We start from the raw sequence: 25,272 nt of genomic DNA, 5'->3' as shown, positions 1-25,272 counted from the left end.
ATGTAGTCCCCGAAGATTGGTACACAAGATCGAATCGCATCGGATTACAATGACGGGAAATTCGCCGATACTGCATTCCCGAAATGCCCCACGAAGGGATTGTCAACTGCTCCACAGCCCTCACCCTGCACTCTCGTATCTCCAGGGACGGGTACCTGGAAAGCCAAATGCTGGACGAGGCCCATTATACTATCCGCTCCCGCTGTTCATGGATCTTCCATAGGATTTGCCCTCCAAAAATCGAGTCCCCTCATGCGACATGGCTCCAAACATCGGCCTAGGCAGTGAAGCCTCAATCGAGCGCGGATGGGGTCTCTGGCTCACCAGTGTGCTATCTGTCATCATCGCCGGTCTGTTCGTTGGCGCACGTCTTGCGCAGCGATTCATCAAGAGTAGTGGCCTGGGAATGGACGACTACATGATTGTAGCGGCCTTGCTTTCATCGGTTCTGCTCTCTATAACCGAGTGTCAAGGTTAGTAAATTCGTACTATCTTGGTGATCGGATGTTGACTTCGAACAGCTGTGGTATATGGCTATGGAAGACACTGGAAAGACTTACCTACTGATTCTCGCATCATTGCTCGCAAATGGTTCTACGGGGCGAATAGTGAGTAGACCTTCAACGAACGCACCCTCCTCCCGGGAAACATAGAGATCTCTTGCGTTTTCCGGCCCCTGAAAAGCTACGTAAAGCGCTCAATGGAGGTAGTGCAAAGTTTGACGAATCTTACTGACTGTCGCAGTTGTCTACAAAGTAGTCCTAATGTTTAATAAGATTTCCGTAGTTTGTCTCTACTACCGGATCTTCGCCATCACCACAAAGTCTTTCCGTGTTGCTTGTCACATTATGAGTAAGTGTCTTGTTCTGCACTACAGATCATCGACTGACGCCATTGTAGACGCCTGGGTTATCATTACTGGTTTTGCGTTTACTATCGCGACGGTCTTCCAATGTACGCCAATCGCCGCATTCTGGGACAAAACGATACCTGGAGCAAGGTGTTTCAAGAACGAACCCTGGTGGATTTCCTATGCCACTGTTCAAATCACGACCGACTTCATGCTCCTTGCAATGCCTTTCCGACGAATTGTAGGACTCTCCATGGGACGAGCCGAGAAGTTGGGCGTAGCACTCGTGTTCGGTACTGGTGGCTTGTAAGTATTTGAAATCTCCATTCGAAGCACTTTGCTAACCCCCCAGTGTCACTTTTGCGTCTATATATCGTGCAACTACAATCGCTAGATCTGCAAACGATCCAGATCCGACCTGGGGTCCTGTTCCTGCTACGATATGGTCAGTAATAGAAGCAAACGCTGGTATCATATGTGCCTGTCTTCCTATGCTCCGCGCTCCATTCGTCCGTCTCTTCGGGCCACTCTTTGGCTCAGACATAGGCACCAAGGCCAGCTCAAAGCGTCGATCATACCCCATGGACAACTCAAAGCGCCAGTCGTACCCCATGGACTGGAAGAGCAACTACGGACCGGCTGGGAACGGTAACAAGAGCAACATATCTGGCAAAAGTGCATCTGAGCGGGAAAGCGAAGATGATGCACTGCCACCGAGTAGGCCGAGTGAGCTTGGCCGCCGTGGCAGTGGTATCTTCGTCACGAATGAGTTCAGCATTGAGTGCAACGAGTTACAAAAGCAAGAGACAGACACACGATCATGCGAGCAGGATGGCGACACCAATACTGCGGCGAGCGTCAACGAGGATAAGCCGGGGGGCAAGAGCCCCTACTACCACGTTTGAGATGGAGGACCATATCGCTTCCTCTCATCCAATGCAGCAGTGCGCTAGCACTCGCTCCGCACTAAAAGACGTAGGTTGCTGTCCAGCAAACAAGCTACACTCTCTCGTCGACATACGCAACACGATCTTCAGCGCGCTCATGGAAGCGACATCTTAGTGCTTGTTCGGTCTTATACCGCACGGCCACTAGCGAACAAGACGCGCGATTTTTGAGAGGTCAAATCGCCAGCCGCTTGTGCCCTGTCTGTTCATCGACAGTCCGTTCACACGCATCACCGTCTTGATCAAACAAAATGCAGGGGCTGTGTAGTGCTCATCGCCTATGCTGATGCTGCGCCGTTGTGAAGGATGCGCTGACTGATGCGACGCTACGCACACGTCTGCCGGTACATATGGCCGCCGGGCGATGCGATTATGCATGCTACCCTCCGGGCCGCTCAGTTCACATTTCATGCCCGACGGACGATGCACCACGCTTCGGGTCCTACCATTGTCTGCCGTCTGTGTTGGACTGCCGCACAGAAGCGTGAGCTCGAGATACGACTAGAGCAGCGGTTGCTATGTTACGCGGCGTTGCGCGCAATATGTGAGAGCAGCCAATGGTTTCAGTAACGTGATGATCTTGTCCAGGTCCTCTCACCGACAGCCCAAAGGCCTAGATACTAGATGCGATGCGACGTATACTGACGTCCGAACAATTGTTATGTCATCGAGCAGTACTTGTCGCATCTTTTCTGTTGTGAGAAAATCCAGACATGTACCCGGGATGACACAATCTAGATCGCAAGCTATGCAGCGAAAGACGGTGAAAATTTTGGCAGCCAAATTTGCGGTCGCACGTTCATTCCCAACAAAGCGAGAGGCCGAGCAATGAGGCATTTGTTCTACATGGCGTCGGACACGTGTGGCGTCGAAAACACCTTGAATCTGCAGGAAAAGGCGTGGCATACACTGCTGAATTGCTTGGTTGCGGATACTGGCCCTTTTTCACGAATGACGAGGGTGCTAGCAAAGCCAAGTGAGGATAAACGGCCTGCCGATCCCTGCCCCGCTTCCTTTGTGCACGCGGCTGCGCCACAGCTGGATATTGGTCTCTCCCCTCAGACGTCATGCGCACATGCAGTGAATATCGACTTGACCTGATCCGTGATGCATCCTGGTTTTCCTTCAGCTGGCGCACAAGCTTCTAACGCACGACATCTTCATCCGCTCCGCTATCCACACCTCTCGAGCTGGAGATCGAAACCTACCCCGCCACCATGACCACGAAAAGTACGACCGACTTCGTCGAATCGACAGATCCGGCTGGAGGGAAGACCAAGGCCCAGATTCTCACTGACGTCTTCTCTCTCGCGACCCAATTCAGCACCTGTGTTGAAGCTTTCAATCTCATCCATCCATCCAAAGATCAAGACCATGCGCAGAAGGTTGTGCTCGCAAAGCTCGGCCTTCAGCAGGGCAGATTGCTGATCTTTGGCGATGCGGTGGGTATCACTGCGCCACCCGCGACAATTGCACGACACATGATTCCTAGCCATCCTGGCATCACAAATCCAGATCCGCATGTGCCTGTGCACTTTGGTGTCAGAGATCCGAGGCTTGATGACGAGGTCATCAACGCGAAGGTTCGCAGAGCGCTCCACGAGATCGCAGGACGCCCAAGTACCATGTCGCGAGACGAACTGATGCATGTATACGGCTTGAAGAGTCCAAAAACGTTCTCGCGCCTCGAATATCCAGCACTAGACACAAACCGCCTGGAAGGCTTCCGCGAGAAGTTCACCCTACTGAAGGATCTCCTCAACCAGACAGGCGCGCGGGCAAGTCTGAAGCGCAACATGAGTATAACAACTTCCCACTGGACTGTCAAGGACACCATGCGCTTCAGCGAATACGTCAAAGTTGTGCGCACCGAAGTTGATGCGCTCATCGATCTCATGGGTGTTAAAGAGCAGGTTGACCGTGGAATCCGATCCGATCTTAAGAGCATGGGCTGGCACCCAGACCTAACAGGGCCAGCAGTACGACAGGATTGGGAAAAGTTGCGTCTGATCCGCGAAGCCTGTGTAGTCGATTATCCCGAGTACATTGAAGTCATTGACAAGGCCATGCAGTACATCAGCGAAGAAGTCAAGGAATCCAACCTCGCTCGAAATCGTGCTGTGTTAGGCCTTTCAGAATCTAACATGGACGCAGCAGGCGCGCGTCGGAAGTCAGACTACGACATCCGCTCCGCGCCAGCCCCTGCGCCAGCCCCCGTCGCCGGACTCAAACCCGCAAAACCGGAAGCAAAATCTCACATTCAACTTGCTGCCGAACGAGCCCTAAATCCGAATGCGGGCAAGGAAAAGCGCCCAGGCTGGCTCTCAGCCTTCAAGTTCAAATCCTGGTCCAAGAGCAGCAAAACCGCAAATGGCAAGCAGCGCTCAAACAGTGTTCCACATACGCCAACTGTAGACCCTCAACGCTCCCTCTCCGCAGCCGAAGCAACAGATCAGGTCTCAGAAGACTCAAACATTCTCCAAGCCGTGCGCTCCAAGTCCCTCAGCGCAATTCCCAGCGACTACACTCCACCATCAAACCTCGACTCTCGCGTCCGTAAACTCAGTCTTGACCACGGGGACATGGCGGGCATACCGCCCATTCAAGAAAACGGCGGGGAAGTAATAAGTTTCCCTGAAAGGAACGGACTGGCTGGTTTCGATGTCGATATGGATAAGAATGCGCTGGTGCAGGTAGATACCGCGAAGAGTGAGGGAAGCAAAGATGGTTTAGAGAACATCAAGACGGCGAATAGTTATATCGATCGCCATGATATGTATCCTGCTGTGGGGCGGATCGAAACTAAGGATATCAGGAATGTGGCGCATACGCCGGGGCTATGAGACTGTTTGGTGAGTGTGCTCATAGAATCAGTCAAGCGATTATAAAGGATAATTGTGTAGTCAGTCAGTAGAGCTATGCCCGTAGATGATGAGATAGACATGATTTTGTGGTAATTCTGAGACCAAGCTGGAGGCGTTCGCTGCGTTTTCGGTGTATGGAGCTCAAGGTAGTTGGTTAGTTTGGTGGTTACAAAGGTTTCACGATGGGTTGTTTGACATGTTAAAGTTTACTGATTATCTTCGGCGTCATCATTCCATTGTTGAGCTCATACTACATTTCCGTCTACCGAGGGTATTATCTGAACGCAAGCCAACTCAGACGCGGCCATGAACATCATCCATCGTCAGACAATGTCTACAATAACTCCGGCGCGTCTGGAAGAATATATTGAGCAGAGCAAGAATGATCCCATCACCTTGCACGGTAATATGATGGCCTTCATTACCCAAATGCGGACCCAGGTCGACTTCCAGATCGCAGTTCGCAACAAGCTGCAGATTGCTGTGGCGGATTGAGCGCCGTAATATTGAGGAACAGCTTCACAAGGCTTGCTCAGAAGGCGCAAGATAGCGAGCACGTGTGAAGTACCTAGAGGTCTCCCTCAAGAAGGTCATCAAAGAGACGGATGGTATAGGTGAGGAGCTGAAGGATATTCCACAACATCAAGCACATACCTAGATGACTGAACACGGGACGATTCTAGTAGAACTTACATGGCAAAGAGTCACTCACAGCGAGTGTGATTATGGGACTCCTTGTAAGCCTTGCATTGAGCGTGGGAAGCGGTCCTTTCGTAAGCAGTGCCCTACATATCGAGCCAGAACTCAACGTTGCCACGAACGTTGTGGTCGACATGCGCGTCCTGAGAACGAACATCCGAATAGGACCTACATGTCTAAAAGATATCGGAATCCAGATTTGCCACTGATAGGAGAGAGGACGAAGTCTCATTTAACACGGGGCTATTGTGGGGATGGGTATTGCCGGAAAAGACATGGCAATTCTGTTACTGACATGTTAGTAGACATCCCCGTGTATCATTGAATTTCGACAGCATGCCGTAATGCTTACCACCTTGGCATGCATTTAGGTGCAGAATGTGGTGACAGTGTAGACATATCAGTGCCCGCACTTCAACTGTAACAAAGAACATAGCGCGAATGATAGTAAAGTCCAAATGCCATATCTTACAATGCTCATCTAGCCACGTGATAAAAACATGTCGTCGTATTCTCCAAGTTCTCATTGATTGCATCAGTTGCTCCGCAAGATGCCGTACTCACGGTGAAGGCGATTTCACGTCCGTGTCTTCACCTTCACCTCGAGTTGGCATGCACCATCTTTTGGTCAACTAACTTTGTAGTTTCCTCTACACGCTCTTGACCACCTCGTCTCTCGCATCTTCTCCCACTACCCCAATCCTGTCACCGCAACGTGAGGCTCTAGGTAATAAACCCCAAAACATGCTTAGGCGCACTCGCTCTAACCGGGTCCAGATCAATTGTACCTTGTCGCGCGCTCTAACGATCACGATTGTTTGCTTTCTGCGCTCAGTCAACTTGCAACAGCAACAACAAACCACGCCAACAAACAGCTTTTCGAATCCAGATCCGCCCATTGCACACCACTCGTGATAGCAATAATGCCGCCCAGGGGACTCTACCGTATTCCGCAACATCATTTGACTGGTCAAGGCGCCTCGATGAAGCGCCAATCTTTCAACAGCACGGACTTCAAAGAAGTGGATAAGTCGGCGTCCATTACAACCAATGATGGCACGGCAGACGATGTCATCAACGAAGAGAGGGCTAAGAGGAAGCAAGAGAAGCGCGAGAGGAAGGAAGCTAAGAGATTGAAGAGGGAGGCCAAGGCAGCTAAAGCTACCGCAGAACCAGAAAATGCCGAAGAGGCAGAGAAGGTAGAAGACAAGCAGAAAACCCCACCGGCCGACACAACTACTGAGACCCCTGCTGCAACCCCCGTCAAGAATCGCAGGTGCGGTCCACGTGGTCCCTACAAGAAGAAGGAGATTGGCCCGGATGGCACACCTGTTTCTGCTGCGAAGAAGCGCAAGAGAGAGAATGAGGTACCCGTTGATAACCCAGTTGATACTCACAAAGGTCTCGTCAATGCTGATAGTTGGCTCGGCCCTAACTTCATGAAAAATTTGAACGACGCTCTGAATGGTCGCGGTTCCATACTCGACCGGCAAAACAACAACACTGCCACGCCTACCGAGCCGCCTAAGAAGAAGCTAGGAAGACCCGTAGGTTCGGGCAAGAAGACTATTGTCAAGTCTGGCGAGCCCGAACCCAAGCCCAAGGCTAAGAGGCAGAAGTTGGACAAAGCTCCTGTTGCTTCCAACTTGGAGACGGCATCCAAGATGATCAAGACCTCTGTACCCGTCCCCTTTGTCCCATCGGCCCTGCCTTCAGAGCCAAAGACCACACCCGTCCCACTTCCTCAGAAATCGCCTCGTACATTGAAAGACAACATGAACAAGTCGCCGGCCGAGAAGACTAAGGCAGCTTCCCTTGAGTCTGAAGTCCTTGTCAACGAGACACCCCTTTCACAAATGAGCCGTACTCCTGCGACTACTCCTCGTGTGCAAGCGATTCCGTTCAGTTTGTCACCCGCAATCACCACGGCCAAGAAGATCAAGAAAGCACCTAGTACCCAGGAGTCGTCTCCTGATATCCCCCTCATGGTTAGCACAAAGCTCGCAAAGGCCAACAAGCATATCATTGGTAGCCAAGGTTCCGTCAACCCCCTCACCAGCAGCCAAGTCGACAGCCTCACCTCCGCGAACCTTGTGCGCTTCAAGCAGCCTCTGAACGACGCCCCCAAACCACGCCTCCGAAGCCGCCGCTCCGTCAGCGAAGCACCTAGTACCTCGTCTAGCAGCTCTTCCACCACATCAAGGAGCATCCGTGACATGTTGTTGCGCCCCGGTAAACCATACACACGCCCTGGTGACGAGCTCTCTCCCTTCAACAGGAAGAAGCACGTTGAGAAACACGACGAAGCCAACCTCGCCACCTTCTCCAGCACCTTCGCCGCTTCCCAACGCACCATCAACTTCACCGATGAGGCTGAGTACCTTGAGGAGTACAGCGAATGGCTCTCCGACAGTGAAGCAGCAGGGCCACTCCTTTGCTTGAAACAAGCATCAGGCTGCACCCCCAAGTCGGAGCAACTGCTCCATCTCCAACGCTCCGACGACACGTCCGCACTCAAAGTCATCGTCACAAACGAGTCCGAAGCCGAGACCACGGCATCCGACACAGTGCGTGCCCAAGCCGCCTCCACCTTCCTCCGCTACAGCATCCAAACCCGCATACCCATGCCGCTGGGCTCGATTGAAGGAATCTTCAAGCTCTACTGCCCCAAATACACATCTACCCACGTCGACAAGTACGGTTTCGGTCAACGCACCCTAAGTATCTCCTCCATTGCCGGTCTAAACCCCATGTCAGGAGCCTATACAGCTCGTTTCTGCATCCCGCCCCGCTCCATGCCGTACCCCATCCAAGCGTTTGAAGCCCCACCCCACGCCTCGTTTCGCACCATCATGCTCAAGACGGTTGCTGAGGGGTATAAGATGGATGTCATGTTCTTGGGTAACGGGTACCTGAAGCTGAGAGTTGATTTGTGTCTGGTTCTTACGGGTAAGAGCGCTGCGGAGACGAAGGCGGGTAAGGGAAAGGAGAGGAAGATGAAGGCTGGAGAGGGGATCTGGGAGTTTCTGGGTGTGAACGAGAAGGCGGTTGTTTGGGAGCCTGAGGTTGATGAGTTGGAGAGGCAGGGGAGGAAGTTGGTTGCGAAGTATGATGGTCGTTGAGATGGAGGGGTGAGGTTGGATGGAACAACTGGGTTAGTGGATGGTGGGTGTAGGATATGACAGCGGTTTTCTAGAGCATGGGTTAGCGGTGTGAGGGGAAGAGCTGATGCGATATTTGCGTTTGGTGGAAGCTTGAGCTTGACTTTGGCTTGCTTGTCGAACACTCTTCGAGTTTCGCAAGAGCTTTGCAGGACCTTCTCTGGGCTTATCGCCATCGTCGCCTTCAACTGCATACAGAGCGCCGCTTCGATGCAATTACAAACCGGTACCCTACTTCAGTCTACGATAAGGATACTGGGCACTGAAGAACTCGCCAACATTGCGATACGGACACCAGATGATCGTTAGTGATCGTCTCGAGACCGATCGACGATTGCCTTTCTACCCCAACTCTTTCATATACAATACTTCTAACACATACAAAACATACATGTACTCCTTTGGCTGTGGCGTGATTGTTGCTCTATTTATACTATTCACATCTACATCTACCACTTGTCTTCGAACAAACAAAAACTCCTAATCTCATGCAAAGGTATCAAAACATCCCTCCCTCGCTGTCTCATGGACCACCTACAGCCCCATCTCTTGCTTCTACATGCAGAGTAACTATGATACGTGTTTCTTGACCGGATCGGATCGGAGATGCGAGCGCCCGCCGACGCGTCTCAGCGAGCGAGAGGGAGAAGAAGGGGAAGAAGACAACTAGTCCTTCTTCGCTCGGCCGTTCTGCTGTTCAGCAAGCTCCAACTTCTCGTTGCCCTTTTGGATGAAAAATCTGCGTTCGAGGAATTTGAGACCTTCGTCGATGATGCTGGGAATACGTTAATGATTCATCCTTCTGTACTTGTGCCACACGGCATGGGGTTGACTTACATGATAGGCGCACTGATCGCCATGACCGCCTTCCACTCGTTACCATCTAGCGGAATAACGCTGAACAGACCTTGCAAGAACGGAACATAGAGAAGAGCAAAGTGCAACGCCATACTCAAACAGATAGCATAGACGAGCATCATGTTCTCCCAAAGCGGTAACGTGAGCAAACTCTCTGAGCTGCTCAAAGCGTTCATAGCATTAAGCATCTCGATCACGACCAAGATGCTCAAACTAACAGTAGACGCAGCTTGGGCAGATGAGTTGCTGAACATTTCGCAACCGATCTCAGGGAACTGTGTCGAGCAGCGGTGGAAGTGGCGAAGTTGGTAGAAAGAGATCTGAGGGCCATCGCTGTTGAACATGAACCACCACGCATAGCCACCGACGGTTGCGGCGCCGACGTAGGTACCAATAACCATGTAGCGGAAGAACAACCAGCCGCTGATGAGAGGCTCGTCGCGCTTGCGGGGTTGGCGCCTCATTACATCGTGGTCTGGAGGGTTGAAAGAGAGAGCGGTGGCGGGGAGACCATCGGTAACGAGATTGACCCAGAGGAGCTGGACAGGAATCAGAGCCTCAGGCATACCCATAGCAGCAGTCAGGAAGATAGATACGACTTCTCCGATGTTGGAGGAGATGAGGTAGCGAATAAACTGTTGAGTGTTGTTGTAGATGGAACGGCCTTCTTCGACGGCGCCTTCGATAGTGGCAAAGTTGTCGTCTACAAGGACCATATCAGCGGCGAGCTTGGCTACGTCGGTTCCGGAACCCATGGCAACGCCAATATCGGCCTTCTTGAGAGCAGGCGCATCGTTGACACCGTCGCCAGTCATAGCGACGACCTCACCGGCTTGTTGGAGAAGGTCGACGAGTTTGGACTTGTGTGTTGGCTCAGTACGGGAGAAGAGGCTGGCATGCTTGGCGGCTTCCATCTTTTCGGACTCGGAAAGATCATCGAACTGGCGACCTGTGAAAGACTTGCCAGTGAGATCTTCGTTGGGGCCGAAGACACCAATTTGACGGCAGATGGACTCGGCAGTGTTCTGGTTGTCTCCAGTGATGACTACAACACGGATACCAGCAGAGCGGCACTTGGCGATCGAGGCGCGAACTTCAGGGCGGGGAGGGTCCAACATGCCGACGAGACCGATAAGAGTCATTTTCTGCTCCAGCTGGGTGTACTCCTTGGTAGTCTTAGCCTTTGTCAGAAGTGGGTTCGATTCAATGTCTTCAACAGATGCTACGGCAATGACACGGAGACCGCGGTTGCCGTACTCGACAATCTCCTTGTTGATAAGGGTGGACAGTTGCTTGTTCATGGGCATCTTCTTTCCGTTCTTGCCAACGACGACATTTGTGCAGCGATCAAGAATTGACTCGGGGGCGCCCTTGACGAGTAGTTTCTGCGAGTTACCGTTCTTGACTAGGACAGACATGCTCTTGCGGTCGCGAGAGAATTCATAGGTGGCAAGACGAGAGTACTGGCTTTCATAGTGCTTGGTGGAGAAATCGAGGCGTCCTTCGGGCGAGGTACTAGCGCGGGTTGCATTGTGAGCAATGTCGGGAGTGCCAACCTTCTCAACTAGGACACGAAGAGCACCCTCTGTAGGCTCACCAACCAGGTTGTAAGTGCCGTTTTTGGAGTCGTAGGCAAGGGCGGCATCGTTGCAAAGCGCTGTGACCTCACAAATCTGGCGTACAGTGTCGGATTGTGCTGCAAGATTCTCAAGGGGTTTGCCACGGAGTGAGATTTGACCCTCGGGCGCAAAGCTAGTACCCTCGATGTCAAACTCTTCGAGACCGCTGCCTTGTTCGTTGAGGAAAACCATCTTGTTTACGCTCATTTGGTTGGTGGTAAGAGTACCTGTCTTGTCGGAGCAAATAACGCTGCAGCTACCAAGTGTCTCGACAGAAGGCAGGCTTCGCACGACGGCGTTCCTTGCAGCCATCTTGCGCGTTCCCAAAGCCAAACATGTTGTGATGACGACGGCCAGACCTTCGGGGATAGCAGCAACACCGAGGGAAACAGCGATCTTGAGGTAGTAGATAGCGCCCTTGGTAAAGCTGCCGTGCGAGGGGTCGCTGAAGTTGCCAATGTTGATGAGCCAGACGAGGATGCAGATAGCCGTGATGACCTTTGCGAGCTGGTCGCCAAAGTCATTGAGCTTCTCCTTGAGAGGGGTGGGCTGGGAAATTTGTGCCGTGATGCTCTCATGGATGTCTCCAATCGCGGTGTTACCACCCGTCAGGACAACCAGCGCAGTCGCATGACCTGTGACAACCGTAGTACCCGAGAAGAGCATATTAACCTGGTCCTGCTTAACAGCATTCTCATCCTTGACGGCCCTGGTATCCTTGGATACACTCTCGCTCTCTCCAGTCAAGATAGACTGGTCGATGTTGAAGCTATTGCTCGAGATGGACAGAATCCTGCAGTCAGCGGGTATTCTGTCACCAATTGTAACCGAAATGACATCTCCAGGAACCAGCTCATCAGCCTTGACGCGTTTGACATGTCCGTCGCGTACGACTTTCGCTTCGTTGGCTGAGTATTCTTGGAGGGCCGCGATGGCTTTCTCGGCGCTAGTTTCTTGCGATACTCCGACGACAGCGTTTAGGATGAGAATGGTGAGGATCTGTAGACATGAATGTTAGCCAAGACACATGTATGCCCCTGATCTGGTACGTACAACTGCAGGGTCGACGAATGCGGTCCAGCCTTCTTCCTCTTCGAAGAGCGCAAGTACGAACGACACTGCTGCCGAGCCTAGCAGTATGATGACCAGCTGATCTTTGAATTGCTCGAGGATGAGCTCCCAGATGGGAGTTGGGGGGTCTTCTGGTAGCGCTGTTTCTTATGTTAGCAATTGTCCGTTTCCCCTATGCACATCGTCCGATGTCCACCTTGTCGTCGCCCCAGTCCACGGGGATGATAACATACCATTCTTTCCATGCTTCTCCCGCGCGCTCTGCACCTGCTGTGCGCTAAGACCTTTCTGTTTCTCGACCTGGAAGTACCTCAGCGCCTCAGCAGGCGTCTTGGTGTACGCATTCTCCATGCCCACTACTCTTTCCACCGGGTATCCTTCGCTCAGTATACCACTCGTTCAACGGTTCGTTGTGTGATGGCTCAATCGTTGCGCGTTGGTGTTGTTCGCAGGGATATCTCGGCTCTAGAAATGTCTGGCCTCCCAAGTCGCAGGTATCTTCGCCTATGACGTTGAAATGAACTTTGACAATGTCCACGTTATTCCTTTGAGTTAGAAAGGAGAGGACTGTATTTTCCTGGCACAAGTAAGTCGCAGGAGAAGACGATAGAAGATTCTGCGACTGTCCGCGGCAGAAACGGCTGCACTGGCGGCGCAACAGCACTTGTCTCGACTTCGGCGCACCCCAAGAAATCTGTCCTCTAATCGACCCGCATGCGCCACAGCACTATCCCTCTTTCAGCCTCACCAGCCACTTTTCGCCGATAACCACGTTTTGCGCAACTCGTTTCAATTCGTCTATATCTCAAACTTGCCCTTGATGTGTATCATTTCGATGCTAGTGAATAGTGGCTGGTGAGAATCGGGTTTACGCCGTTCGCAGCGACTCTGAAATGCATGGGGGTGCGGCCAGATTCCGAGAACAGCTTGCTGTGTTCGGCCTTTTCGACCATTGCCCCGCGATTCAAGGTCCCCACCTCGACATCATCACTGCAGCTCACTTGGGCAAGACTGCCGTGCCTGCGGGTCCAGTCCGGCAATCCGGGTCTGAGCAGAGCCTCACCAAGCAATGCGTCGTCATCTCATAAAAAGCTTACGTTGCAATCACTCGGGTGTCACTTGCGGGTGGAACAAAGATCGAATAGAATGTTTAACGTTTTGTTGTATTCGAGTAGCCCGCATATGCTACTGCAGCCCATATCCAAGGTTATCCCAACATGCAAAGTTCATCAAAGGGTATTATAGCCCACCATAGGTATCCGCTCGCTGACGCCGTAAAATAAAGGCTATCCAAAAGACCAGGTCAAATGCTATCATGATCGTCATGTACCCAGTCCGATCTAATCATGCCTGCTTTCTGACATGATCACCTCTATGGTGTACAACTATAATGTGTATAACGTGAATAAAACCAGGCAGCCAAAATGCCATGGGAGAAGTAAATTTCGCAAGCTTATTGGCTTGCGCAGTATGTCCGAATCAATCGGGCGATGTCTCGGGTGATGAAGGGCTTAGTGACGAAAGCCCTTCATCCCACTCTTGACTGCTTTGTCTAGAGCGGCGTCGGTGATGTCTGCGCTGACGGCCAGAATGGTCGGCTTTCGCTCGAGCTCTGGCATCTTCAGAATCACCTCGGTAGCTTGGAAGCCGTCCAGCAGCGGCATCCAAAGGTCCATAAGGACGACATCAAAGGCCTCGGAGGCTGGGGCAAGAGCATTGCGACGAACAGTCTCGACGGCGTCGTTACCGTTGAATGCTGTGGTGATGTTCTTGTAGCCCAGTCTGTCCAGCATGCTCACCAGCACACGTCTATTAATAGCGTTGTCGTCTACAACTAGGATGTTGAGAGGCAGTTGCACACCGAGATTGGATGGCGCAACATCCCGCTCCAAGGATAGAGCGCGAGTAGCATGTTGTCTTGGAGGCGATGAGGTGCGGCGAGGAGTAGCTAGGCCAATATTGTCTGGCGATGTCGCAGAGTGGACAGTGATGACAGGTGTGATTGGTGGTTGGCGTTCGCGATCACTTTTGAATGATTCGGAACTCAGGGGAGGAGTGACAGGGCCACGGCTGAGATCCAGGCGGGGCACCTCATGATCGATAGACATGCGAGATTTGATGGAGAGTGTAGGGGATCCAAACGGTGTTGCAGGACGACTGCAGATCTCGCCTGGAGTAAGTGGGACTCGCATCTCGAATTCCGACCCTCTCCCTGGTCCAGAGACATGCGAACGGAGGCAAAAGAGATCGCCACCCAGCTTCCTCGCAATGCCCTTGGCAACCATTAGACCAAGGCCCAGCCCCTCACTCTGCCGTGTCATCGAATCGTCTTCTCTTGAGAATGGTTTGAATAGATTAGGTAGGAACGCTGCCGGGATACCGGAGCCAGTGTCCTTGATGTTGATGACAATGTAGCGGCCTTTAGCGCTAAGTGTCGCTTGAAGTGTGATGGATCCGTCCTGCGTGAACTTGATAGCGTTGAGAGCAAGGCAAGAGACCATCTTAGCGAGATCCCGTTCATCGATAACAATCGTCTCTGGAACATCGGCAGAAACCGTCCACTCAATCCATTTAGTGTGTGCCTCTCCATTGGAGCTACGTGTTCGGACTTCAATCCGCTCTCCTGTATCCGTAGCCTCAGCGATGGCAGAATCCGGCCTTCCTCCTACTTTAAGCGCATCGTTGATGACATATTGTAAAACCTCTCTTAGATTGGTATGTCGGAGTCCAGGGACCTTGGAATGCTCTGATGCGAATATAGGCGAGGTAGTTGAGTCGCAATTGCCTAACGAGGTTCCGTGTGAGCAAGTGTGGTCTAGTCGATCTAGTTCCAGAGCGCTTGCATCTGGGGGACAAGACTTGGTGCCGCGCATGGGAGGCTCTTCTGAGAAGGTGTCTCGAACACGTTGGCGAGCATTCTTAGCCACGCGTGTCTTGTTAGCATGATCTGCCCAAGAGACCTCACGTCGTCTTCTCTTGATACCACGTAGTGGAGCACGCATGTCGTTGCCGGTGATCATCAAGTCCGGTCGCATCTCACGCCAGAAGGTGTTCCACTGGTCGGGGGTCTTGTCGAGTGGCGAAAGTGGAGTCTCTGGAACACCCATGTTCATGTCGTAGGCATGGACGACATTGTCAGCTGCCTCGACTGCGCGTCTTGAGCTGTCTGAGACGAAGTCAGTATGAGAGTATCGTCACACAGAGTGTTGGAAGGATTGTTACACACCTTGGACAGCTTCAATATTCTCCCTCAGTGTATCGAGTATCTCACGGGTCCGGGATTCAAGCTGCAATGATTCTGATGCTTCCTTCACATTTGCCATCATGACATCCAGCATACCAACAACGCCCTGCATTGGCGTCCTCAATTCGTGGGATAGGCTCCTGGCGTAGGGCTTTAATGACTGGGCAACTGAGACAGCTCTGTGCGGTACGATCCTGGGTACTCCAGCAGCTTGAATTGGTTCTGCTGACTTTGCGAAATCGTTGCCTTCCAACACGCGTTCTAGGATCATGTCTTCCAGGCCATGAAACAGCATTTCGAGAAACCCCCAACTCAACACACGGCGAGCAGCCCCCTCTTTACCCCACATAACACCAAAATGTGCAAAGCACTTTCCTTCAGCAAACAGAGGAATACCAAGATAGGCCTCGCCAGGGATGATGAGGTCGTTTGGGTTGTCGAGGATGAAATCGTTTAATCTTTCGGGTATGATGAAAACTTTGTCATGCTTCATGTAGGCACACGGACATTGGTAGGCATGGTACTTGAAGTTTCTCAGATGGCCGGGTCCGTTACCATGGTCATCGTTGATGTAGAAGGCCTCGCCCATGAGGCATGCTCCAGGCTCGCCAATGGGTGGAAGTTCGACAGCAACATTCTTGTCATCGACCAAAATCCTCTTGGAGACGAAGGCATACTGGGCATCGGCAATCTTAGCGAGGCCTTGGGTGAGCTGGATCCAAAGCTGTCGGTATCGGCTTTTCGGAGAGCGTCCTTTAGCTTGACGAATTGCTCGGCGGCGTTGCTCTCTGCTGGCACGTATAATTGTGATAGCTCTTCTCTGAAGCCGGTCTCGCCCTGTTGCACGACCATGCCTGGCAAGGGGCGGGAGAAGCACAGCGACTGGCGCTCGATTATATCGGGTGGGATGGTACTATGTCCCTCCATCTTTCAGAATTCCATGCGGGCTGCAGTCGGTACGGACGTCCAGGATGGGCACAGGGGTGTTGGTCAGACGAGGTGAGAAGCTGAACAACGATATGCAAAGGGCTACGAAGGCAGTCGGCAACGCATGCGGAAGTGGATTAGTAACGGAGTTTGGAAGGGCGAAGAATGCGTGGTTGTGCGGGACAGTGAGAAGGAATGCGAGGAATGGCAGGCACGGCGGGCAGTCAGCGATATGGTTGGTCTTCTGCTAGAGTCGCACATAAGAGGGCTGGTGGACGATCTAGAACCTGTCCCGGAGCCGTGGCTTTGCGCGTCCTTGCACCCTCGAGGCCCGCCCTCGTCTGGTAGTGGTCATGACAGCAGCCAGCGCCGCTGTTTGCCTGGCACGCATTCAAAGAGACAGCGGGCCCCAACCCGCGGCTTCGTTTTGAATCGAGGCTCGTTGTGCTGCGTGTCCGCCCCATCACCATTCTCTCATGCCGCAGCATTCGCGCTGGATGGGGCAGAGTTTGAGCGTCGAGTACGCTCAGTGGGTCGCGCCTGCTGGAACAGTCTAGACGCGCTCGGCTGCCGGTCGCTCCTGCACGATTTACAGCGCTACCCCGGTAGCCCCTTCCGCTTCGGCCCCTATGCAAACCTCGCCCACTGTCACCGCCGACTCTCACGCCTGGCCCTCCGCCATGACGATTACTGTCCGCCCCACACAAGCCCTCAATCCGTGCAATGCGAACATGCGAATTACACTTTTCGCCCTTGTCTTGCTTTTTCGCCCATCCAGAAGCTCCAACCAACGCCAGCCTGCATGCCAATATGCTTTATTGTGGCGGCCAAAAGCTACCTCGGACTGCTCAACAACTGTCTAGCATCTACAACCCACAACATCTGGCCATTGATACTCCGGAGTACAGGCGGAGATGCAGCTCGTGGGGCTGACTCCTGCTTGACGTCAGCGGCTCCAGCTCCGCCCATGCATCTTATCGCGCCCGTTTGCTATTCTCATGTTCCCCATGAAGCCGCACTGCCGTCGTACAGTGCTGGTAGATGGATAACGATACACTGGGGCCTAGCGCCTAGTCTTACATGGCACCAGATCGACGATCGGCCGAAACAGAACTTAGCGCTATTTGTTCTGTTGTCTGCTCGTGCTTGCGTCTTGTCTTCCATTACTGCTCTCACGTTGCAAGCTTCGACACCCCATCGCCCAGTCGCCTGCCCTGACATTGCCCTTTTTTGGACACCGATGATGCAGCTTTTCACTTCTGCGACGCCGTCCCTCTGCATGTCGCCCGCACATTCGGCCCTCGAGCAAACATTAACGTGTCATCTTCACAAGTCCAGGCCTCAGGCTGCATGCTCGGTCTTTTGCTACCCTTATTCCCTGCGCTAGCAACAAACCAGCCTGATCTGACGAATCAGCCGCAGTCCTTCCGCTGTCCCGTATTCAATTCACAGCTGTAGTCTGCTGGCTTGCCCTCCGCCAGCCTTCAAAGGCCCTCGTGAGGCCTGAGGTTAGAGTAACGTTACATGGTGTCTTCTTGCAACAGGTACGTCGTGACTTTTCCGGACCCGTGGGTGTGCTCCTGTTTGGGAACCCGTCGCACCAAGCATCGACCAACTAATCAGAACATGATCGACAAAGGCATCGTGAACGGCGTGCTCCCAGGCGAGTAATGATGTGCACTGTGTGTTGATCGACCTCTCTAGCTGTCTCGCTGCAGGGGCGCAGGCCATGTCAGCTTGATGCTCTTCTTCCTTTTGTTTCCCTTTTGTCTTCACCGACACCACCTTTGCAAGCCTATGAATACTTATCGCTACCAAGCTGACATTTGGGGGCAGTTGTGGACATGTTCAACTCCTGGCGTGCGGCTGCCCAATTTTCCGGCGCTAGCTGCACCGGACCACTGCAGAAGGAGCAGCCACAAACATGAAAGCTGCCAGTACCCGCTCTATCACGTTACTAGAACCTTTTTATCAGACGTCGGCGTCTTGGTTTTCACCGCAACTGCTTTGAGAGTGGAGAGATACTCTCCAAGGTGACGGCTGGGCGGCTGTAGCATTCAGATCGTGAGGCGAACATCGTCGAATTTTTACAGTCACTCCTCAAGATCTTGCATACACCCACGACCCACTCGCTAATTCAAAGTAATGCGCTCGCCAATCACACCTCTGGCAACGCGCGTTGACACTGAATGGGCGACACTATCGTCTGTTGGTTTGTCAGAGTTGGCGACTTTGAGAGCACATGAACCACGGTACACATCTGACATGCCGCGCCAGAAGCTCTACCCGCGGAGCCGTCTAGATGTCTAGACCATTGCCCAGCCTGAGATTTGATCCGCTACACGCCTCTGCTGCAAGTCTATTTCCACTGCCTGGTTCTAGATGCAGCGCAACGACGCATGAGGCTTCACAATACAAATGCTCTTGAATCTACGAAGCCTCTCAATATTTCGGAGATCCACTTCGCGATCATGACGACATGGACACCCGTGTTCCATGTCAATTCATCACGCCCATCACTGGAACTCTTGGCAACGGTCTGGGCCTATCCACATTGTGCGCCTGGTCTGCCTTGTCGATACCAAAGGCCTCACGACCGTGCTCTACATGCGACGCTTGCATCGACAGCTGATATCAGTTGATTGAGGATGCGTAGTGCAGGCAGCATTACTGACCTGATGTGCACTCCACACAATCAAACGATGTTGCTGTTAACGACGCCGCATCAGCCCCAACATCTTGAAACGGCTGCGGTCCGCTCCAGAGCAAGATGCTCCCTGCTACTCCGCTCAAGACATAAAGCAGGCACGGTAAGCTCAGGGCGGCAGTGCATCTTATTCGGCCGACCAAAGCTAGACGGCAATGATAACACACCTAGGCTTGAACAGACTCTAGCAGCTCTTGCATACCCCTTGCGGTTCTCACTGTGGCACCACATCTCGAGCATCGAACCTGGCAGTCGTGAAGCCCAGAGAGAGCGCAGAACATGTCTATCCCGTAGTATGCCATCGTGACTCTACTCGACGCATCGATGACTTGCACATTTCGGGCCGCCAACGTGCCGAGTCCCGGACCGTCTCAAGTTGGAGCACGAGTCTGTTCGCGGCACAATCTATTACTCTAAGCACCTAGATTTGACCGAATACCTGCTCGACAGACTCGTGGGAGTATTGCTTACACGGTGCGCGGAGCATCGAGAAGTCGGCGTATTGTGAAGCCAAATTCTGACAGGCTCAACGAGCTTCCATCTGACTGCTACGACTCTACAATCATGAAGGGTTCCACCAAGGCATGTTGCGTAAAACAGTTGGATGTCGAGTAAACCATAGGCTGATCAAGAGGCAAAGAATGACGTTTAATCGCATCCCATCCGTTCACAGGGAGCACAAATGACCCGTTGCGATTACACCGAAGTACTTCACCACTTTTTCAACAGACTAGAGCTTCCAGTCACCAACAGATGAGCATCACGGTACTTGAATGGCCTGTGTTCCTTCGATACGTGGGACAAGGTATTACAAGTATGCGGCTCCACCGTACATATACGTCAAAACCTTGCTCAAGAGTGTGATACGATTTCATCACAACTAGAGCACTGACATGAGTACGTACCACTCGAACACAACAGCAATCACATACCACCGAGTCAAATATGTGAGTAGGTAGAGTACTGCCCCGAACACATCCAACGCTTCCATCCGTTTACTTGATACTACAATCAACTCAGCATCTCCGCCCTCTCGAAACTCAAGAGCCGACACCATGCATCTCTCAATCCCTTTTCTACAACTCTCTATACCCATCATTCTCATTCTCTCCCTAACTCCACCCTCCGCCACCGCCTCCGCAGTCTCAATCACAAAATCCGCCTGCGTCATCCCCACAACAACAATCACCGCCACCACCATTGAATCATCATCATCATCATGGACCCTATTAAACTACACTTCCTCAACGACCACGACTTCCGTTCTCCCAGCCTCCACAACACCGCTTTGGCAAATCGACCCCCAGTGTCTTCCCGGCGTAGCCCAATGCCACCACTTCGGCGACCGCTTCCGGTACTGCAATGCAACAGGGTTTTGGATCCCAAACTATTGTGGTGGAGATTGGATTTGCTGTGCGTATAGTAGTAGGAATGGGGTTGGGCCTATGTGTGAGGCTAGAGAGAAGTGTGAGGTTACTGGACAGCCGTGGATGGTGGCAGAGGGGTGGGTGTAAGAGGGGGAGGATAGAATGACGGATGGGTTGGATTGGGCTTGGGATTGGAAATCAGGGGAGGGGCCATGGGTAAGTGGCGAGTGGTGAGAGTGAGATGGGAAGATAGGATGCGCTTTCGGGTCTGTCGCAAGTTTGATGCAACAGCGTCGCGAGCGGTGCGCAAAATCTCTAGACCATGTTTGGAACAACACCTCATCAGCCTTGTGCTAACAGTACTCGTTACATGTTAACCTGTGCATGTGTTGTTGCAACATACAGTGAATGTTTTTAGAGCACAATTTGCGTGGGTACAAACTCTTTCTCCCTCTAGGCTGACAGGAAAGAATGAGTCGGGTAACAGTAACACATTCAGCTGTATCTGTTTACCGTTTCGATTCATATCTACTCCAGCTTCACCTCTATCTGGGTAGCAATGGTATGCTAGCTGCATGTCGTGCAGAGCTCCTTGATACGCAGAAGAGCGGAACACGGTGTGAGAGGGCCGCGACCACGTTGATGATGGTATTGACATTGACGATGGTGATGATCCAGGCAACGAAAGTAGGGTCTAGTATGCGGCTTGTTGCGGAGAATCGTTCAGATGAGCGAATCCATCATGGAGTAGTCAACTGGACATATAGCAATACAGGTGAGAAGCCCCACCAAGGCTGCAAGCTACGAGAGCTCCTCGTATACTACTTGGTCTACAGCTAGGATTACAAATTTGAGAACTGGCGCGGACAAGAAACGCTGCCTCACAGTTTTCAAAGCGCGTAGAAATTGGCGGTAGTATCCCAGTAGGGCTGTTGGAGGTGGCTTGGGTTGGTTCAAACCTGTGACGCTTCGTCTCTATGCGCTCTGGCATGCTCACCTCGAGATGCAGCTGTTATAGCATCGCTACGGTAATATGTATCCTCCTTAACATCTCCCTGTTCGAGATTCTTGACAATCTCACTTCCGAAGACAGCCTACCTTGGGTGAAAACGCTCCACGTCCCATTGCCGTAGCAATATAAACTCAATACTTATGCCCAAGTCGAGATCAACATCAAGCAAATCGACACATACTTCAAGTGCTCAACAGGCGATAGAATGCTCATGGTGTAGGACATATCGTTACATTTCGTATACGTATTTCCTTCGCTCTCAAATTCATTATTCGTCGCATTTCCTCACAACGCTAACACTGCCGGACTCTACAGATAAGTTGCTTACAAGTTGACGGCAGTCCTGAAGTTGTTGCCGGCGTAGATGGCGTTGTCGCCGAGCTCCTCCTCGATACGGAGGATCTGGTTGAGCTTGGCGAGACGCTCAGATCGGGCTGGCGCACCAGTCTTGATCTGACCAGATCGCAGACCGACAACGATATCGGCGATGGTGACATCCTCAGTCTCACCGGAGCGGTGAGAAACCATGACACCCCAGCCAGCGCCGAAAGCGTCCTTGGCAGCCTGGATGGCCTCAGTGATGGTACCGATCTGGTTGACCTTGAGGAGAAGGGCATTGCAAGACTTAAGTTCAATAGCCTTCTTGATGAACTCGGGGTTGGTGACGGTCAAGTCATCACCGACAATCTGGCCATCGTAGGTCTTGAAGAAATAAGACCAAGCCTCCCAGTCGTCCTCAGCGAAGGGGTCCTCAATGCTGATGATGGGGTACTTCTCGGCCAGCGACTTGTACAGCTCGGCGAGTTGTTCGTATGTGAGCCACTTGCTCTTGTCGCTGTCGGGGTTCTTGAAGTCGAGGTCGTACTTCTTCTCGTCGGCCTTGTAGAACTCGCTGGATGCGACATCCATGGCGATCTTGATCTTGCCAGTGTAGCCAGCCTCCTCAATAGCCTTGGTGATGAGGTCAAGGGCCTCCTCAGGAGTCTGAATGTCTGGGGCAACACCACCCTCGTCACCAACGTTTCCGGCAGACTGTCCGTAGGTCTTCTTGGCGAGGGCCTTGAGCTTCTGGTAGACTTCGGCTCCCTGGCGCATGGCCTCGGAGAAGGTAGGGGCCTCACTGGAGGTCATTAGTATGGGTGGCTACTCGTATATGTAGATAACCTACCAAGGAACGATCATGAACTCCTGGAAAGCAAGGCGGCCACCAGCGTGCGAGCCACCGTTGAGGACGTTTTGGACTGTATAGTCAGTAAAAAAGGTTTTTTTTTCCGGATGAGCGTTTACTCACAGGGTACGGGGAGAACGTAGGGCTTCTTAGTGCCAGCCAAGTCGGAGATGTGTGCGTAGAGGGGGACACCCTTCTCGGCGGCAGCGGCCTTTGCGATAGCCATTGAGACACCGAGGATGGCGTTAGCACCCAGGTTAGTCTTGTTTGTTGTGCCATCGAGCTTGTTGAGGAAAGCGTCTACGGCGGACTGGTCCTTGACGTCGAGCTTCTCCTTGATGAGAGCAGGGGCGATGGTGTCGTTGACGTTGGCGACAGCCTTGGTGACACCCTTACCACCCCACTTGGACTTGTCTCCATCACGGAGTTCGCAAGCCTCGTGGGAGCCGGTGGAGGCACCAGAGGGGACGATGGCGCGGTGAAGGCCGGTCTCGGTGACGATGTCAACCTCGACAGTCGGGTTACCCTGAAGACGTTAGAAGTGAAGCTTGACAAGCATGGATGTCTGAATACGTACCCGAGAGTCGTAGACGGAGCGGGCGTGGATCTTGGTGATGGTCATTGTGAAGGATTGCTGTTGAGAGAGTCAATTGGAGAGTTGGGGAGCCGCGAAGTGCAAGGCAGGAGATATAGAAGCAGATCGGATGCGCGGGCAGCAAAGTCCGGCCGCGGATAGGATGCCGAGCAGAAAATTCGACTTACTAGTTGTATGTGTAAGATCAAGTGTCGGTGTTGTTTTGTTTGGGTGGGGTGTTCCAGAGCTTAAGAGTCCAGCAAGGTTTTGGAGGGGTCGCTCAGCAGAAATCAGCCCCGCTATGACGCCGTCGCCTCATTGGTAGCCACCCACGGCCTCTTTGTAAAAGTGTGCATTAACATTATCGCAAAAGCATCGAGTGGGACGACGCGCAAGCTGATTTGGGGGACCTGTGGGATATGATTGACAGACGCCGGTGATGCATTCTCTCTTCGGCCCTGTCGATTATGCACGGGAGATCGTCGTCCAAGGTAGCTTCTTTCGCAAGGGATTCAAAACCTCAGACTGCTCATTGGGGAAATACCCAGAGATGTCAGACAAGTGCGATACAAAGTCTTCTCAGCCAAGCCAGGCGAAACAGTAGCTCTTCTAGCACCGGTGGAGAAGTCGAGCAGAGGTCAATTCATTTTAACACAAACACTGACCTGCGGAGTCTGTTGCATGTAGTTGTAACTACCGTCAGTGTCTCGTGAGTGGACCGCGAGTATCATCACGGTTGGTTATCCATCTCTTGTGTTACGTGAAGACTGCAGATAAGTCTTGGACTTCTGAGAACCGTGACAGGTGGTCGGAATGGTTCAACAAAGATAGCTGTTCGGGCCGGTACAAGGGCACAGCGTCGTGAAGTAGGTATTGGTGCGGGTCAACAAAGAGGCGCACCTGAGGCTATGCCAGTATGGCCATTATTCGGTGACGAATATTTCATTGAACATGATTTACGAATTGAACGGATCCAAAGCTGCGAGATATCCCACGGGCCTGGATGGACGCAACTTTGCCTACTAAAGACGTGCATGTTCACATCCAAGTCCAGTTCTGCCAAGCCCAAGCTGGCCCAAGCTTCATCTGTACGGGCAGCCGCGACGCTGGGAGCTGCCTTCGCGTGTGGGTTCAACATCACCGTATAACCACACCAATACCGTCCTCCCCGCTATATCAACTCGCCCGTAGGACAAGGCTTCTGGCTTTTATCTGATCTTACGCCTTCCCACCCGACTATCCAAAAGCCCGACGAAAGTCGCCCTCCAACACACCTACCGTCACCACTTCAAGCTCATCACAATGTATGTCGTACTGAAGATACGCTGTTCCGATACTAACCACAGTACAGGGAGGTTCTACTAGGAATCACCGGCAAGGACTTCACCCTGATCGCCGCCTCCAAAGCCGCCATGCGTGGCGCCACCATCCTCAAGGCATCCGACGACAAGACCCGAGTACTCAACACACATACCTTGATGGCTTTCTCTGGAGAGGCTGGTGACACTGGTATGACAGAAGAAGAGGTTACGAGGGATTAGCGGTAGCTAACAACGGTGCAGTTCAATTCGCCGAGTACATTCAGGCAAACGTACAATTATACTCCATGCGCAACAACATGGAGCTGTCCCCCGCCGCGACAGCCAACTTTGTCCGAGGAGAACTGGCGTCAGCGCTGAGGTCAAGAAAACCCTACACGGTCAACTTGCTGCTAGGAGGATATGACACGATTGCCGACAAGCCGACTCTGTACTGGATCGACTACTTGGCGAGTCTAGCGCCGCTGCCATACGCTGCACATGGATATGCACAGTATGTTTTACCAGTTGTTGTTTTTACAGCAGCATACCCAACTCCGCTTCTGCATGTTCCTACACGCAAAGATCCCATGCTAACACAGTACCTCCAGATACTACTGCCTCTCTCTGCTCGACAAGCACCACCATCCCGACATCGACTATGAGCAAGGCATGAAGATCTTGCGGATGTGCACCGAGGAGCTCAAGCGACGTCTTCCGATCGACTTCAAGGGCGTACTGGTTAAGGTCATAACGAAGGATGGCATCAAGGATGTGGAATATGAGGACGATGTGAAGGTTGCGATTCCATAGAGGGCTATGGTTTACGGAAGCTAGATTATTCCGTCGAACGATTTATGCATAACAGATAGGTGCCATTACGATTATGACACTTAAGCATGACAG

General features: G+C 52.4%; 7 protein-coding genes across 7 annotated transcripts; 4 read left to right on the top strand and 3 right to left on the bottom strand.

Moving 5' to 3' along the window:
• Window positions 1-259: 259 nt before the first annotated feature.
• ALTATR162_LOCUS7899 (uncharacterized protein) lies at window positions 260-1,755 on the top strand (the record flags this gene model as incomplete). Its single annotated transcript, XM_043315527.1, has 5 exons — window positions 260-473; window positions 522-608; window positions 745-852; window positions 901-1,156; window positions 1,203-1,755. The coding sequence occupies 5 exons, from the start codon at window positions 260-262 to the stop codon at window positions 1,753-1,755; spliced, it is 1,218 nt and encodes a 405-aa protein (XP_043171462.1).
• A 1,259-nt stretch (window positions 1,756-3,014) lies between these two features.
• On the top strand, window positions 3,015-4,640 carry ALTATR162_LOCUS7898 (uncharacterized protein; the record flags this gene model as incomplete). The annotated part of the gene is made up of 1 exon (XM_043315526.1): window positions 3,015-4,640. One exon carries the CDS (start codon window positions 3,015-3,017, stop codon window positions 4,638-4,640), a length of 1,626 nt encoding a protein of 541 aa, XP_043171461.1.
• Window positions 4,641-6,283: 1,643 nt separating this feature from the next.
• ALTATR162_LOCUS7897 (uncharacterized protein) lies at window positions 6,284-8,482 on the top strand (the record flags this gene model as incomplete). The annotated part of the gene is made up of 1 exon (XM_043315525.1): window positions 6,284-8,482. The coding sequence occupies one exon, from the start codon at window positions 6,284-6,286 to the stop codon at window positions 8,480-8,482; it is 2,199 nt and encodes a 732-aa protein (XP_043171460.1).
• Window positions 8,483-9,187: 705 nt separating this feature from the next.
• On the bottom strand, window positions 9,188-12,420 carry ALTATR162_LOCUS7896 (uncharacterized protein; the record flags this gene model as incomplete). The annotated part of the gene is made up of 4 exons (XM_043315524.1): window positions 9,188-9,296; window positions 9,359-11,997; window positions 12,052-12,209; window positions 12,303-12,420. The coding sequence occupies 4 exons, from the start codon at window positions 12,418-12,420 to the stop codon at window positions 9,188-9,190; spliced, it is 3,024 nt and encodes a 1,007-aa protein (XP_043171459.1).
• Window positions 12,421-13,580: 1,160 nt separating this feature from the next.
• Window positions 13,581-16,240, bottom strand: ALTATR162_LOCUS7895 (uncharacterized protein; the record flags this gene model as incomplete). Its single annotated transcript, XM_043315523.1, has 3 exons — window positions 13,581-15,235; window positions 15,296-16,025; window positions 16,079-16,240. The coding sequence occupies 3 exons, from the start codon at window positions 16,238-16,240 to the stop codon at window positions 13,581-13,583; spliced, it is 2,547 nt and encodes an 848-aa protein (XP_043171458.1).
• A 5,410-nt stretch (window positions 16,241-21,650) lies between these two features.
• Window positions 21,651-23,116, bottom strand: ALTATR162_LOCUS7894 (uncharacterized protein; the record flags this gene model as incomplete). The annotated part of the gene is made up of 4 exons (XM_043315522.1): window positions 21,651-22,446; window positions 22,495-22,567; window positions 22,618-23,020; window positions 23,072-23,116. The coding sequence occupies 4 exons, from the start codon at window positions 23,114-23,116 to the stop codon at window positions 21,651-21,653; spliced, it is 1,317 nt and encodes a 438-aa protein (XP_043171457.1).
• Window positions 23,117-24,102: 986 nt separating this feature from the next.
• ALTATR162_LOCUS7893 (uncharacterized protein) lies at window positions 24,103-25,179 on the top strand (the record flags this gene model as incomplete). The annotated part of the gene is made up of 5 exons (XM_043315521.1): window positions 24,103-24,210; window positions 24,260-24,372; window positions 24,420-24,577; window positions 24,631-24,880; window positions 24,978-25,179. 5 exons carry the CDS (start codon window positions 24,103-24,105, stop codon window positions 25,177-25,179), a joined length of 831 nt encoding a protein of 276 aa, XP_043171456.1.
• Window positions 25,180-25,272: the final 93 nt, after the last annotated feature.

This window comes from Alternaria atra, assembly GCF_907166805.1.
Source record: "Alternaria atra isolate CS162 genome assembly, contig: 28, whole genome shotgun sequence".
Taxonomy (NCBI): Eukaryota; Fungi; Ascomycota; class Dothideomycetes; order Pleosporales; family Pleosporaceae; genus Alternaria; species Alternaria atra.
The sequence above is the reverse complement of the archived record's forward strand: the minus strand, read 5'-3'. Positions and strand labels throughout refer to the sequence as shown.